This window comes from Copadichromis virginalis, linkage group LG12 (assembly GCF_057382275.1).
Source record: "Copadichromis virginalis isolate Kocher_CV1m ecotype Utaka linkage group LG12, C_Virginalis_male_GT1.1, whole genome shotgun sequence".
Lineage (NCBI taxonomy): Eukaryota > Metazoa > Chordata > Actinopteri > Cichliformes > Cichlidae > Copadichromis > Copadichromis virginalis.
The window spans coordinates 14,988,120-15,004,302 of record NC_140629.1 but is presented as its reverse complement, the minus strand read 5'-3'; the positions used below and the strand labels follow the sequence as shown (position 1 = coordinate 15,004,302).

The window sequence follows — 16,183 nt, the reverse complement described above, 5'->3', positions numbered from 1 at the left end:
CTTTCTTGTTTTTTTCACTACTATAGAAATATCTGTTTTTACAGCGTTTTTATCATTACATATATAATAATTACATGCCAAAGCTTCATCTAGTCCATCAACCTCACACTGTTTTCATATTTTTAATAAAAACAATGTATATAATTACAGCAAAGTTCAACAATTACTTACGTCAGATCAGTGATCACAAAACTAACACACAGGACACTTATTATAAACCAGCCTTTATAGCCCCTTTGAATATAAAACAGAACAGAATACAACACACATAAAACCCCTTTTTCTTTTCCTTTCATTCACATACATCAGTCTCTGTGTTTGTGGACCATAAATGGACCCCATATGTATTTGAACTTGCCCTCCCTTAAGTAATTTCTTCTTTTCCAGCGGTACATTGATAGCATTTGTTTTGACAATTGTTTTCTTCTTGTAATTTGCAGACTGAAGTCCATTAGTGTCCTTTCATTCTTACTATATTTATATGTTTCTGAATATAAACCAAGAAGGCAAGACTTGGGATCTGGATAAACTGGTTTCATTTCCCATCACAGTCAGTACATCTTGCAAATTTTTTTTATTTCCATAAAAATCCATAATGCATCCAAACATAAAAACAGAATCTGCTCTTCCAGGTAGCTGCTGACTGACTACCTCGTACCAGACAAACTGAGATAGGGGAGTGGCTTCTCTTAAATATTTATGAACAACATAACAATGTTTACCAGATATTTAACCACTGGATTTTTGTTACGTATTTGTAGCATTATGTTTAAATATAAAGATGTGGAAAAAGGTTCCGATCTTGAGTTTCTCTTCCAGAGAAATTGATCATGATGGACCTCAGCTGTGGAGCCCAAGAATACAAAATAACAATATAACATGTCTTACCTCGTTTACTGAAGGGTAGATGTAACAAAGACAAATAGCCTGAACCTCCCCTATTGCGTATAAATGACACATTTTTTCATCCTCAGAAGAAAATCCACATTTTGTTGTAATGTAATGTAAGTATTGATTCTGTCAGTTGTAAATAACATTAATGATATCTGTTGATTTATTTAACAATGTCTTCCATAAGTGGCACACAGTTAGCATCAACAATATCCTCTAAGCTAGGTACAATCAGAGCTCGGAACTTGCTAACGCTGTATTTTAACTTCATTTTGTTATCATTACATTTGCTGTTACATCACACTTATTTCTTGCTATATAGCATGTTTTGAAACAGTGAGTTTTTTTTAATGCTGCTGTATTTAACATCTGAACAAACATACTAAAAAGTAAAGCTGACCAGACGTGCACAAGTTCAGCCACGGTCATGGTGGTGCACTGTTAGCTAAACCTTAACACTCTTTCAGGTCACAGAAACGCTGGAATCCATATCGCACATTCACAACAATCAGAGTCTAAATTCAGCCGAACAATCTTCAATACAAATCAGATCAATATTAGATTGACGATGTGAATTGAAATATTTACATTTTCATTGTTCTTCGCACTCAGCGGAGAAGAACAGATTTAAGTGACTTTATGGTGTTACAGAATTTTGGATGCATACTTAATAAGTGTGAATGTTTGTTGCTAAATGAGATTGAGGGATAGAGCACAAATGGTGATGATGAGGGTTTCTGGGTTATGTCACCTACATATGATCTTGATACATATAAAAAGGAAAAGTGCTTAAAATCCAAGCAGTGGCTGCAGTGTGAAATCCATCAGACAGGCCACAAGTGTTGGTATATGATGGAAATGCCAGATAAGCCCGTGTATTTTGCTGTGGGGGTGGCTGTAGTGAAAGGGGATCAGTCCACAGCAGTGTTTAGAGGTTTAAATGCCCCTCTGGGGAGGAAAACGGATCGATCCTTCTTGGCCGAGAGTCAATTCTCCCCCTGCCTTCAGCTGGATATCTATTCACACTATGCTTATATGAGCCTCTAAGGCTTCTCTTATACTATATCCATAAAGCATTGCTAGTCGGGATTTCACCACAGACTGGTGTTTTTCACCAGTAACTCTGCTGTTCTTTGCTAGTAACTATACTGAGATGAAATCCATGCCCTGTATGTTTTTGAGTGCCAATTAAATGCAGATGTTCTAAGGCTACTCCCTCCATAACCGGGCCCTGCTTCGTCGTGTGCGGTGGCTGTGTTTTCTTGTCATGGCACTCTGATTAGAGAGAGTCATGGAGATAAAACATAGCTGCTGTCTCATTAGTTTGAGTAACTCGGCCTGGCTACCACCCACAGATCCTCCCAAACCCATGGGAGCAAAGGGCAGCCCTGCACAGCCTGCAGGGACGGGACCCAAACATCATAACAGGCAGAGGGCACCAATCACACAAGCAACAATTACTCACATGCAAAAACAGAAGCATTTATTCAGAAACACACACAGTGGATATCAATTAACCTTTTTTTACAACTCTTAGCAAAAAAGGAAACAGCCTCAGAGGGCAAGCTCACTGGCTCTGCGACAAAACGGGGTTTCCCCACAGGGACACTCCATAAGCCTGCAACAAAGCAAGTGGCTGAGGGTGACCTGCTGAGCTACAGCAAACATCCGATGTGAAACAAATGCATCACACTCAACGTTATAGCAAAACAAGCTCGCCGAGATCCCTCCACTCAAGCGGCGCTACAACAACATCGCAACAGCCTGGAAGCTAGGCCTCATGGGAGTTTGAATCGATGACGACGAAGGACAGAGGTGTGCCCGTGTGGAAGGACAGCAAAAGAGAGCGCAGAGGAGGACAAAGCGGAGGAGGCACCGAGCATCCAGACCTACTGTCCATCAGCCTCTGCCGTGACAGGTTTATCCCAGCCGAGGGGGAAGGTAACACGGTGAACAGCACAGTGAGGAGCGATAAACGTCAGGCCTAGCCCCCGTGTCGTGGTAATGGCTGACAAACGACTCAGTGGTTCATCTCACAGACACATGTGCAGCTCTGTGTTTTATCAAAGGGGGGGACGTCAACGAGAACAGCAGAAAAACAGGCAGCTGCTTGTACTACAACCTACCTGACAGCCATTCACAAATGGAGTTGTCCTCATAGTCAGCACAATCGACAAGAGCATGTTGGAACAGTAGAAAAATACTGATATACCAAGTTTGACTGACTATAAGATACATTATGCTAATATTAATATTTTTCTAGATACCCCAATCTACTTGCTGGTTTCTACGCACTTTTTTTGTTACTATTTAGTTTAAAAGGGGCAAGCAGACCACAGACCACTGTGACCGCTGCCATATTCCTCTGCATTTATAGCCTGAACTACACCCATCTGTTGAAAGACACTTACACGGTTATTACTTAATGCATTTGCAAATTGGTCTGACCTTTTAGGAATTTGAGCTCTGTTCAATTCTATCTGTATTCCTCAGGGCGCTGCAGCTATTTATTAATGCTGATGAATCACGCACACTGATGACAAGTGACACAGTGCAGACCCGCGGACAGTGAAGTTACCTTCTGTACATCCTGCGAGAGTGTCCCTGCACTTCTCGTGTTACATAACACTTTCAAATACAGCAACTCCAGCCTCTAACTTAAGAGAGTGGAAGCTCTTGTCGTCAGACTTTTTTAAAAAAAAGGAGTTTCAGAGCATCCTAACAAAGATGTCACAATAAATGGCTAATAGAGTTGTAATCAACCACAGCTGACTGTGAAGAATAATAATTGAGAAAGCTGCGATTTCTCCAAGGCTGCTCTTAACAGATGCCTACAACCTCCTCCCCCCCTTTGCTTCACACACACACTGGAACAAGCATGACGGGAATCCTCACAAAGAGAGAGTGTTGATCGTTGGTGGAGAATTACAAAAAAGCATCTGGGCTTATTTTAAAAGGTAGCAGTCATCTGAGAGAATTACTGCAAGCCAAACAAAGGCTGTGGTGGCTTGGATTTTACTCTAAAGCGACACGTAGTAACAGGAAAGGGGGGGGGGGGGGGGGTCGGCATTTACTGTTAGCGCGTTATGGCCAGAGGCGATCGATCCCTCAGTCGAGATAATGTTGGCCTCATGCTGTCTCACAGAGCTCGCATTAAATGCAAAATTGAGGACAAAGTTTTGGATTGCACGCGCCGTAGTTCAAACATGGCGGGGTATCGATTGTCTAATAACTGTGAAACCAGATTGTTCCATTTTCTGTATGTAGGTGTGAAAACTTACAGAAACTGAAGTCATGTAGCAGCAGGATAAGAAATGACTTAGATCCTAACAACATACTGTAACTCGCTGAATTACAAACTGTTTAACACATGAATAACAAGACAGAGTGAGGTTTACACTGAACTGCATCTCATTTGTCTGATGGATGCACAACTGCTAAATCATGGTGACCTTTGGCAAGGTCATGGCATCCCAACAGCTGCATGAAGGCATTTCTGGCTCAATATGTAACTGCTACACTTTAATTGGCTCTATGCTTCACATTCATCTTGTGGCAGTGCCTCTTGGCTCTACCTGTGGCTCATATACACGAGCCTCAAAGCAATCGGGGCTCTCATTTACTCTCTTGGAATGACTGTGGAGTTTGTGTACCAAGCGCATTAAAGCTGGTTTGGCCCAGATTGGATAATATGACATCATCTGCTATGAGGACATCCTAAAATACCTGATTATTTATCAGTAAACATGTATACAGTACATTGAGTCCATTGTTATGGTTAAATTTGTGTTATCTGTGCTTTCCTTGGCACCGGCATCTGTGTCATCTGTGCACACTCTTACCTGTGTCTTGTCGAAACTGGTGCATGGACTGCAGGTCGATGATGTAAGGAGAGAGCTGAGCATCCACCTGTCCTAGAACTACACTTCCCCGGGCATCCCCCTTCAGCACGTTTTCTATATGGTGGCAAACTGCTGCGGTGTAGGGCCTCCAGCGTCCATGTTCGTTCAGCCATTCCCAGACCACCACCCTGGCGAGGTTCTGAGGGGGGTACCCCAGCCCATTTACGGGCACCAGCAACCCGGATCCTGGACGAGCCATCTCCTCTGTGGTGTCTGCGCTTCGGCTGCTGGCAACGTCCTGTGCTAGAGCACCACTGCGACCCTGTCAGTCAGCTGACAAAGAGGGGCTTTTTCATCATTGCCAAACGGAAAAAAGCTTGAATCAGCGATTAGCGTGGCAGCCCCCAGTTATCTCATGCTGCTTTCAAGCAAACAGCTCCGCTGGAGTCATCGTCTACAGGTACTTTCTGACTTCTCCGTCTTTGATCATGCAAAAAGCAGCCTGCGTCCTCCTGTGTCTTGTCGCGTTTGAAGTGGCAGATGTTGATGCTGATGATGCTGATGATGTGATTTGCAGCTTTAGCAATCTCAGTCCTCCACAGCCAACCACAGCAGATCTGCAGCAGGTAGACAGGAGATACTCTCTAAACAGAAGACAAGGTGCACAGGCACACTGGCAAACAAAAGCTGTGATTTATCCTCTGAGTAAGCAGTCAGGCATTGTTTTAGAGGACCTGACACAAATCTAACCTGCTCCGTGCTGTAGCACAATAACCGGCCTGTGCCAATTCGTTTTGTTTACTTAAAATGTAGTGAAGAAATTTGTCTGGGGATTTTTGTTGTTGTTGTTTTGTTGGCAACAAAATAATTCTAATCAAGTGAGTGTTTCAGGAGCAGAGCACAAAAGGCCAGATGCTACTATAATTACAGCAGAAAGAATTTCACTCAGACATTTTTTTAATTATTATTTTTTGCATAAGAAGCTGTTCAGATGCAGTCAGTGCCATAGACTGCCTCTGTTGATTCAATTCTCAGTCTGTCTTAAGCCTCATATTGAATTTTCATTTATGGCATAAAAAACACGCTTGAATTAATAGCGGCGATACAGACCTGTAGGCTGCAGCTGTGGTGCCACACATCTGTCAGGTACAGGCTGCATTTTCACTGGATCCGGACGAAAATCAGATTATCAAAGGTGGAAGAGGAAGAAAGAAAAGAGGGGGGGAAAGCCCGAGGTAAAGCGCACCTTTTCACATCTGTGATTTCTACGTTTCCTTATCGCTAAACACCCCAAATCTTCCCCGAACCCACCTCCAGTAATCCGGTGTTTATTACAGAAAATCGACACGTCGCGGTATTCCCGTGAATCCGCCACGGTCTCCACCAGCTTGTTGGTCCGCTGTGTAAAGTGAACGCATGCCCCAGTTGCACGGTTTTTCAGTGCAGAGCGAAGCCGCCGCTGCGCTGCTGTGCGCGCTCCTTTCCCCGTGACGCCAAACAGACAAACATCCACGCAGTACACGCACGATCCCCGCCTAACCCCAAATAATCATCGCAACAACAATAAATGTCCAAGCACACCTGTATGAAGAGCCCATATATATATATATTTTTTTTATAAAATCAGTCAAAGTGTTAATAAAAAGGCGAAAAGATTTATACAACTTCCGGTCCCCAATTTCAAAATAAAACCCTTGCATGGGATAAGACTACAGTGAAGAAAGGGAAGCAGACCAGGTAATGTGGAAACAACAAAGCAATATATTAAGACACTATCGTACAATTGCTTATTAGTTTTTAAATTTATTTATATTTCATAAAACATACAGATCCAGCTCTATCTGGCATAGGGTTATACAAATCATACAAGATTGCACAGAAAGTCCCATGAACTTTTGTTTCAGGGTCAGCCATTAAAGACACGAATCTACAAATAATAAAGAGCAAGCTAGCGGCTAAAATTAATTTTTAAAAAATCGGTGGCTGTCTGGTGGTTGCATTTAATTTTTCACAGTCTGTGGTGGATTGCAACTTGTGCAAGTCATGGCTAAATGGTTGCCCACAGTTTAATGGTGTTTGGTGTTGCACACTCATGGCCGCTTTGGATCTCAAGACAATCTTTCTGCAAATATTCGCAGTCTGACTGGTAATGACTGCAAACACTCTCAGAGATCGATGAAGGTTTGTAAATATTAATTTATAAATGCAAACAGATGTTGCCATCAATCTCAATGAGTCTTTGCACGACTCAACTTACCTCCAGTTGTACTCTTCCTATAGAGCAGGAAGGCTGCTGAGCTCAAATGTAATAGTCTGATGTGAATTTGCTGTCTATGTAGACAGCAAATTTCAACAATTTGTCACAGTTATGAGAAACAGATTGCATGTCATTGACAACTTCACCTCTTTCAATCACACACTGACTCCGTCTTATGGCAACATCAATGGCAGACAAACATTTCTGGCAACAAAGTTTAAGCAAAATTTATGAAAAATCAGCAGAGTTATAGTAAATTGATTTATTTAATTATACATTTCCAGTTTTAATTGCGGATTTTTTTCAATTATTGGTGAAACTAGATAACAATGGTAGAAAAACAAACAAACCCAAAATGACTCAATTACATGTGCAGTCTCTGAGATTGTTACATAACAACAAAAATATACACACAGATACACAAAAAGCGCTAGGCTGTTTAAAAATGCAAGTAATAAGAGTCAAATCCATTGACTTGTTGAGAACAGAGAGGCTAATTATTTAAATAAATAGTGTATAGAAAGTTCTATGGCTAATTAATATTAATCTTGTTGTTCATGATATCCACTGAGTCGCTTCGAAGCTTGTTAAATGGAACAGCAGCAGCATCTGCTGCCAAACTACTATTATTGCAATGGGAAGATTAAACAAAAATGTCAGAACACTTCTCAAAATAAATAATATAAAGATAATAGTTCTGCCTTTCTGGCTTTTATAATAAATTGTCATTTGTTTTTAAAGTGGCCAGTCCGTGATCAGTAGTGTTCCTCAGTGTGTTTTTCTATCCAGTATGCTTTTACTACATTGGCAGTGTGTCTGGGATCATTGGCGTACTGAAAAATGAAGTTCCAGTCAGATGTTTTCTGGATGGTATTACAGTAGTAATAATAAGTCTGAATTAATTAATTTCAATCAATTCTGAAAGGACCTCCAACACACCTGGCTGAAAGGCAGCACTAAGCAGATAACTACAGACACTCACTGTTGTACCTCTCTCTCTCTCTCGACCTCCTCTGAACATGTTGATGATGATTTGAACCAAAGATTTCAAATTTAGATTCACCACTCCATGAGATCTATTGCCACTGATTTTCAGTTCTTGTGTAATTTTGCATATTTCAGCCTTTCCCTTCCTTAAGAGTGGCTTCTTGATAGCCACTCTTCCCCTTTTCATAGATTCAAAGATAATGTAGTTCTCTGTCAGGCTGCTAATAGCAAAATGTCTAAGGACACATTCAATTCGGTTCATTACCAAGTCATCAGTTATGTGCAGACACAAAACTGGTTCATCTCATTAATTAGTTGCATTTTAATGTTTGAATGATTCATGGTTCTGTGTTAAGTTGCTTAAACAACCAAAAAAGATTCTTCTGAAAATTTTCTGTTTCGGTCAAGTCTTTTCAGGTACCAGACTTGGAAAAAAAAAAAAACTACAAGAAAATTTGGCTTCTTGGAAGCAGAATACAAAGACATGAAGACCTTTGCACAGTATTGTGCATTTAAAGGTTCTTCCTGTATGGAGGAGTCAGTGTGTGTGTAAAAAAGGCTGCTGCAGCACTGCCACCTCGTGGATTTTGCAGAAATAGCACCAAAACATTGAGGAGAATCAGATGCACTACCGCTAACACTATTAGTGTCGATGGTTCACTATAACGTCCACCTTAGTGAAAACTCTAATGTTCATTTTTTAATGAGCAGTTTTCCGATCAAATTTATGATGATGTTTTGTTGCTTTTAATAATCCATCCCTCCCACATTAACACTCAGAAAAGCATCTTTCTGTAAAAGAAAATCTTTAATGGTGAGTAAAATACATTGAAATATCATCAAATCAAGCAACTCCATATTTTACTGTATCCAAATATCCAAACATACAACTGCTGCTCGTTCTTTTTCAGTCAAAAGGGAATCATCTGATGAAAACATTGCTTCTATACAAATATACAAAAGGATATACAAGATCACAGTCTTTCGGATAACTGAAGAGTGTTATTAGAGTCTACATAGTTCAAGGACGCGACCGTGGGAGATAAAATAATTGCCTTGACTTAATGATATAATATAAATCATTAGCAAATGGAGAACAAACAGGACATTTTTATTGGCGTAGGATTTATCAGAGTCAAACAACTTGTTGGCTGCAGTCCATCAACTCAAGTAGGAGTGTCACTGGACAGTGCTGGCCTCAGAGGATAACATAAATGAAGAGAGCCATGATGGCAGCGCTGATCAGCCCAGAGATCGGAACAGTAACAAACCAGGCTATGAAGATATTCCTGAACAAACGCCAGTCGACTGACTTCCGGGAACGTAACCATCCCACGGCCACCACGGATCCCACCTGTGTGCACATAATTTAAGAGCTCATCAGGTCATGCGCCACCGTGTACGTTACTTGTGCAGAAAGCTTAGCTTATTTCTAATGTATGTGTCTATTTGTAGTAAAGACAGTCCCTTTAGTTTCATTACCTTGCAGTGGGTTGTGCTGACAGGAAGGCCAATATTGGATGCCACCACAACCGTGATTGCTGAGGCCAGCTCGATGCTGAATCCACTAGAAGAGAAGGAAATGTCAGTATGCTTCGACTTTAACACAAATAAGGATTTTATTTGTCAGCCGCATACCTCGACGGTGTAATAGGGGTGAGATCTTTGCCCATGGTCTGGATCACCCTCCGACCCCACACCCAGAGTCCAATGCAGATGCCGGCTCCACCGTAAAGAAGCAGCCAGATAGGTGTCGGTGCACTTGACAAGACGGAGCCACTCTCATACAGAAGCCAGAGAGCCACCAGTGGGCCTATAGCGTTGCTAATGCGAAAAAAAAGTTTGTGTAAGCCATCTGAACAAACCAACGTATATGAATTCTTCAGAAAAAACAAACATCCTTGCCTACCTGACATCATTCCCTCCATGAGCAAAAGAGCCAAAGCACGCAGTGAGTATCTGCAGGAACTGGAAAAGCGAGGAGACGGCAGGCTGGTCGACTTCCAGCTCATCCTCTTCCTGGTCCGTGCCAGCAAGGTCGGTGCCAGCTTCTTGGACCACATTCTCGTCCAGAGCTGCACTCCTGTTGGACACTGCTGAGCTGTAGCTGCTGTAACTGTCCACTCTCGGTCTCCTCTGCAGCCCACCGTCCCCGTCTTTATACCTGACATCTCCTTGAATTCCGTAAATAGCCATGGTGTAGGAGGTGTAGCTGTTGTTCCTCCGGATGGGCCGCTCTTCTGTGTCGCTGTCACCAATACATTCGCCAACCTTGGCCATGTGGAGCTTGTGCAGCAGGTCCTTGTAAAGGCCAGAGTCTTTGTGGATTGTGTGGGACCGACCACTGTGAGGATCAGTGATCACCATGGGGCCTACGGTCCCATTCAGACCTATGAAAATAAATAGTTAAATGTAATTCAGCTGTTGGAGTTTCTTCTGGTTATACTCTATTTAGAGTGCAGATTCAAGTCATTACCGTTGGCGATGTCCAGGTCTTTGGTTTCTGCATCTATGCTGTCTAAATCCGTCTCATCTGAGCCTCCCAGTTTAAAAGCCACCTTCTGACTGTCTGCTGGAGGGCTCTGTGGTCGGGGTGCATGGGATACTGGGGACTGCTGCGGTTGCACGGGTTTGCTGGAGTTCCTCTCCATGAGCGGAGCTGCACAGGGAGCAGCAGCTGTTTGTGCTGGATGAAAGAAGCACTCAGATTTTTAACGCAAGAGAAAGCAGTGATGCCAGTGCAGAAATAAATAGAATTTTAATACATAAGTCGTATATTTTTGTCAACATATTTACAAAAGTATAGTCTGAAAGTCTAAAGTCAGATTTACTCACCTTGGATTTTCTTCCTGAGGCGGGGACAGACGACAAACCAAACGAACAAGGCTGTGACGGCAGCGCAGCCCAGAGAAATGCACAGCGTACCCCACCACGGCACTCTGTCAAACCCCAGCACTGTGCACAAAAGACAGGGGAACGAGAGAGAACACGGTCTCAGAAAAGGTGAAACAGACGCGTAACTAATTCATTCACAGCTCTGTTCCTTTGAAAACAGCGAGAGAAAACTGTTAGCCCTTTCACATTCACGCACAACTTTGATTTACTGTAGAAACATGGCAACGTCTTGAAAGCGCAACTCTCACGCTTTCACATAAACCAAAAAGTCAAGATCACATTTTGTAGGTTGCGGTCACGCGACGTTCACGTTTGCTAAGAAATTATGCAAAATGTTTCAACGGCCTCTTCCAGCACTTCAGCTCGTTCTTACACAGAAGAGTATCAGCGAGAGTGTATGCTCCTACAATCAGATAGTGCGAAAGAGTTCGGCCTTGCAGCCCAGAGATAAACAAACAAAACTGCTGTTAAAGAAACTTAATTTCACTTTCCTGCTAATGCTGGCAGTGCATAGATAAACAGGTGAATAGAATTTAGTCAGGCAACATTTAATAACTTAGCTTACCTGTTTTTCCTCACAGACAACAGCGGCTTAACAACAATTAAAAGGTCGCACGATTAAAGCCACAGCTGCATGGGTGTGTCCCGTCTTCAGCATGCACGTGAAGCCAAACTGGCTTCGAACTCTACTGACCGGACAGACGGCTAAGACATGCAACAAAAAATGATGCTCGGACTGGAACGTGCATGCAGTTTACTATACTGTATTACTCTGCAATTTTGCATTGCAGGAGTTACAATGTGTAATTTCCATGACCCACACACAGACACACACGCACACAGGCCTGCAGCCTTCAGTGAAGGGCCCAGGCCAGCTGACTCCTTGATTAGTTCAAGCCTGCAAACAGAACAAAAAGGAATGGAAATGTTCCATTTATTAGCGGAATCTGTTGTAGAGCCACTTTGATTATTTTCCTGTTGTGTTTGCTCGCTACAACTGTTGATCTTTGCAATTTTTTTATATAGAACATTCTACATCTTCAAGACTGTTTTTTCCTCTCTTTCTTTTTTTAATGAAACTGCTTCCTCTTTATTTGCCACCTACTTTGAGTCCCAACTCGCCCATGTGACCTTTCTCCACCTCATCCCGGGATTTCAACTGCTGTGGCAGTAGCGTGGCGTGTTAAGCAACAATCAAACAAATAACCAGTGCAGTCTGATGACGTAATACTCACATGGTGCTCCTGTAAACATGATAGAGAATAGGTTGATGCCCATCGTGATGGCGTAGAAGATAGGTAGGGCTCGCAGGCCGTTGGGTACAGGATTAGTCTGTGAAAAATACAGACTTTCTCTGTTTAAAAATATGGCGCAGTTTAAAAAGCGGTTTAAGGATATGGTTTTTACAGGGTACAGGTAGAGATTTGATAGGGTGTTCTTGTCTAATATTTTCATGTGTGTGCGCATGCACGGGTTTGTTGGTATGGGTATATATGTATGTGTATATGTATGTATATGTATGTATGTATGTATGTGTATATATATATGTGTATATGTATATATGTATATGTATATATATGTATATATATATATATATGTGTATGTGTGTGTATGTATGTGTGTATATGTATATGTATGTATATATATATATATATATATATATATATATATATATATATATATATATATATATATATATATATATATATATAAAATTGTAGGTTGTGTATCCTTCAGGTGTTAATAGGGTTATTGAAAATGTGTATATGTGCGTATGTGTGTATATACGTAGGTATGGATAGATAGAAACATATATGTGTATATATTAAAAAAAAAAAAAAAAAAATTACACATAACATATAATGTAATTACAAGGAGGTATTTCTGTAGTCTATTGATACTAGATAGTGGAAAAGGGGTGGGATTAAATAAGCTTATGCTTCTTCCTGCTCCTTTTTGAACATGGACGTTATTTGGAGTTGTGGTTGCTCGTTTTCCTTTTGTTTGCTTTGTTCATTTGTCTCTTTTAATTCTATTTTTTTTTTTTTTTTTTTTATACTTTTTCAACATGTTCAAAATAAAGATTCAATCAATCAATCAAAAAGTAGCAACATGTACTCAAAAATGATCAGAAACAAGCTGTTCTCTGTTCAGCTGTTGGTGCCTCTATGTTTATATTTTAACTCTTTGACAGACCTGACTGCTCAGCTGAAACCCTCCAGACTACAGGAAGTACGAGTGCTCGTTATTTTAATGGACCTGATTAAGTATTCCCAGTGAATAAGCTTTACCTTATTCAGAATGAATTTGCGGACAAAATAGAAGAGAATTGCTGACATGATGCCTGACAGCACGGGGGACAGGAACCAGGAGGCCACTGTGGACAAGCGGAGCATATTTTCAATGCGTTAGGAATAAATTTGCTTTTAATTTGACTTGCATTTCATATTTAACGGCTATTTCTATCTATTGAGTGTGGGGTAGGGATAAAAAAAACAACACGTATTCACCAATGCGCAGAAGTTCCATCCATTTCACCCCTTGGTGACCTCTGGCTACCATGGAAAACCCAATTGTTGCTCCAACAATACAGTGGGTTCCAGAAATGGGGAGCTTCAGGAACGACGCTGCCAGCTGCCACACAGCAGAGCCTGGATAACAAAGGCACAGTTGCGATCACTGAAAACACACCAGGCCGAACATCTTCAGCACACACGTGCTCCGATCGTCATCACTGTCTGTGCACTCACCACACATAGCACTTATCGATCCTGCCATCAAGACGTGTTCCGAGCCGTTGTACATCCGGACGTCAATGATCCCCTGCCGGATGGTCTCGCTTACTTTGGCCCCCAACAGGACCGAGCCCACGGTCTCAAAGATGGTGGCCAAGACGCAGGCCTGCCGCAAAGTGACCACACCAGAGCCCACCGCTGTACCGAATGAGTTGGCCACATCATTGGCCCCCACAGAGAAAGCCAGGATGAAGGCGATGATGAAGCCTAGCACCAGCAGCCACAGGTAGCCCGACATGCCAGACTGAGAGGCCAGAGCCACGGTGGTGGCAGCAGCCAGGGTTGCTAATGTAGTTGTATCCATCGCTTCTCACAATATAACTACGTTTTTGTCACAATCACTCTTATCCCAAGCCAAATTTTTTCTCTTTTCCCCCTTGCAATTTAACAGTAACTTATGAGGTAATATGTTTTTATAAATAAATTACTACCACGATAAAAAATAGAAGAGCCCTTTAGTTCAGATCTAAAAGTTCCAAAGGGAAGGAGATTTAAATTAATTGCTAGCTAGGTATGCAGGGTTTCTCTGTAGGCTTCATTGTAAAATGAGAAGGTATACAGATGGGGGAGAAATCCATTGTGACGGGCAGCCTCTGATGATGCACACTGCAATAACACAAAAACAGGCACAGAAATGCACAAGTTAGTGGCTGAAACTCCTCATCTTCAATCCTTGGAAAGGCTAAGATGAGTTACATATTAACAAGCCCAAACTCCAGTACGTGACACAACCAAACAGTACACACCGCTTTACCTGGTATCCATGATTTACTGGCTAATGGTAGAAAAAAGGAAGTGTTTCGTGTTATCAGCAGTATATTAACACTTCATACACTTCACACTGAAGTTGGACATGACACTACCGCTACTACATGACATTTCCACACAGCGTTTTGTTGGACCAATTCATTAAATTATGACTAGGATCAAAGCAGCAGGTAAGTATGGCAAAATGGAAAACGCACAACTGTGCAGTTTTACTGAGCATTCAGTGTTAATCAGCGTTTTCACAGAGAGGAAATGGCGCTGCAGTAAAACAAGCAGCTGATTTAGTTTTCTTTAACTTTTGGCGAGTAAAGTTTGTTTAATAGGCGGTTAAGAGAGTAAATCCACGCGTGTGGCACTGCGGGGGACTTACATAACTACAGCAGCCTTTCAAATCCCACTTGCACAAACAAATCCCACCTAAAACTTCATAAAGAGGTTTGAGAGACTGGGAGTAACTGGGCTCTTAGTTTGTTAGTACTCACTCAGGCCTATAGAAAATAGCGGTATGTTAATCTGCCTTGCTGCCCTTACGTAATTCAAAAGGAGTGAGAGGGGGGAAGACAAGGGGAGCACGAGTAGAGATTAAAGGTAGGTGACACTTACATGTGTAAGCAAAGGTGTCCGCTGTGTTGTCCCCTGCGCTCGCTGGGCTTCTCTGTCAGGTGATCGGCCTTCCTCGGCAGGTGTTATGCAAAGTGAGAGGATGTCAGAGGAGGTGCCAGTCCAGCGGCCTGCAGTGTTTGAGGCTCCCTTTGGAGGTTGGTTTATATATTGCGCCTCAAGTGAGAACCCGCCTTTCCAGAGCAGTCATGGGACACTCGCTGCTGCACTCGGGCTAATGTTTATCGAGCTTGTTGATGGGGGGAAAAAAGTAATTATAGTTTTCTGCTGATTATATTGCTTAACCTTATCCCCCAAATTATATTTATCCAAGCGCCGAGGAAAGACAAATGTCTGTTGTGTTGCCGAAATAGCCCATCTTTCAGTCTAATTCAAAAAGAAAAGTAAGTGAAATATTTCTGGTGACAGTTTGTTTATGGTGGTTAAGCTTCTGCTGTTTGGATATAAACAGTGCGGTGTTCCCCGAATATTACCAATTTTCTAAGAACGGGGACATTAAAACTTTAAAATGACTGAGTAAGATATTACAAACGGGGCTTTGGTGCCACCTGCTGGTCGAATTTAGCAAGTTTCACCCACCAAGGTTAAAGAGGCCTCTGGAAACTTTGTGCTGAAGTGTGTAGTTTACTTCCAAATCTCTGGTAACGTCTCTCTTAAAAAAAAAAAAAAAAATAGAAACAAAAAAGTAGTAAACTCGCTGTAGGAAAGTGTAGACTCTATAGCTCACTAAGCCATAGTGTAACTAATGTGAATCAGGAGCCACGAACAGTGCTGATCATCAATCGGTTACTCATCCATGAAGAGTTCATTTACTGAGAAACTCCAGGAGAGTGTCAGGCTGTCAGCAGAACACAGTCTTTTTCCGAAATGGTACAGTACCTCCAAATCTGCTGATCAGTTCCTCTTCATCACCTATTTATTCAGTGCTGGTGGGATTTAATTTGTGACATGTTCACACAAGTGCCCGGCTTTGTGGAATATTTTGACCTTCCCAACGAATGCAGGAAGTTCAAATGACCTAAAAAGGATTGTCCGGAAATGGAAGGATGGTGGAAAACTAAGCATATATATGCGCAAGGAAAGACATTCCTAATAATAATTATATACAGTTATGGTCAGAAGTTTAC

The 16,183-nt window shown here is 41.8% G+C and overlaps 2 protein-coding genes across 3 annotated transcripts in view; both read right to left on the bottom strand.

Annotated features, from left to right (window-relative positions):
* The window catches only part of dtx1 (deltex 1, E3 ubiquitin ligase), a 48,095-nt gene extending 41,764 nt beyond the window's left edge, over positions 1–6,331 (bottom strand). For both annotated transcript variants that reach the window (XM_085474879.1, XM_085474880.1), the window contains exons 1-2: positions 5,844–6,331; positions 4,734–5,350 (exon numbers count right to left, since the gene is read on the bottom strand). In XM_085474879.1, the coding sequence (XP_085331005.1) occupies positions 4,734–4,992 (259 nt within the window). In that variant the 5' untranslated portion in view covers positions 4,993–5,350; positions 5,844–6,331. The remainder of the gene's footprint in view (positions 1–4,733; positions 5,351–5,843) is intronic.
* A 2,449-nt stretch (positions 6,332–8,780) lies between these two features.
* On the bottom strand, positions 8,781–15,424 carry slc20a1a (solute carrier family 20 member 1a). Its single transcript, XM_085474873.1, has 11 exons — positions 15,039–15,424; positions 13,623–14,273; positions 13,383–13,523; positions 13,164–13,249; positions 12,108–12,204; positions 10,813–10,932; positions 10,454–10,663; positions 9,887–10,367; positions 9,616–9,801; positions 9,460–9,544; positions 8,781–9,331 (listed from the first exon to the last, which is right to left on the bottom strand). The coding sequence occupies exons 2-11, from the start codon at positions 13,969–13,971 to the stop codon at positions 9,176–9,178; spliced, it is 1,911 nt and encodes a 636-aa protein (XP_085330999.1). The 5' UTR covers positions 13,972–14,273; positions 15,039–15,424; the 3' UTR covers positions 8,781–9,175.
* Between the last annotated feature and the right edge of the window lie 759 nt (positions 15,425–16,183).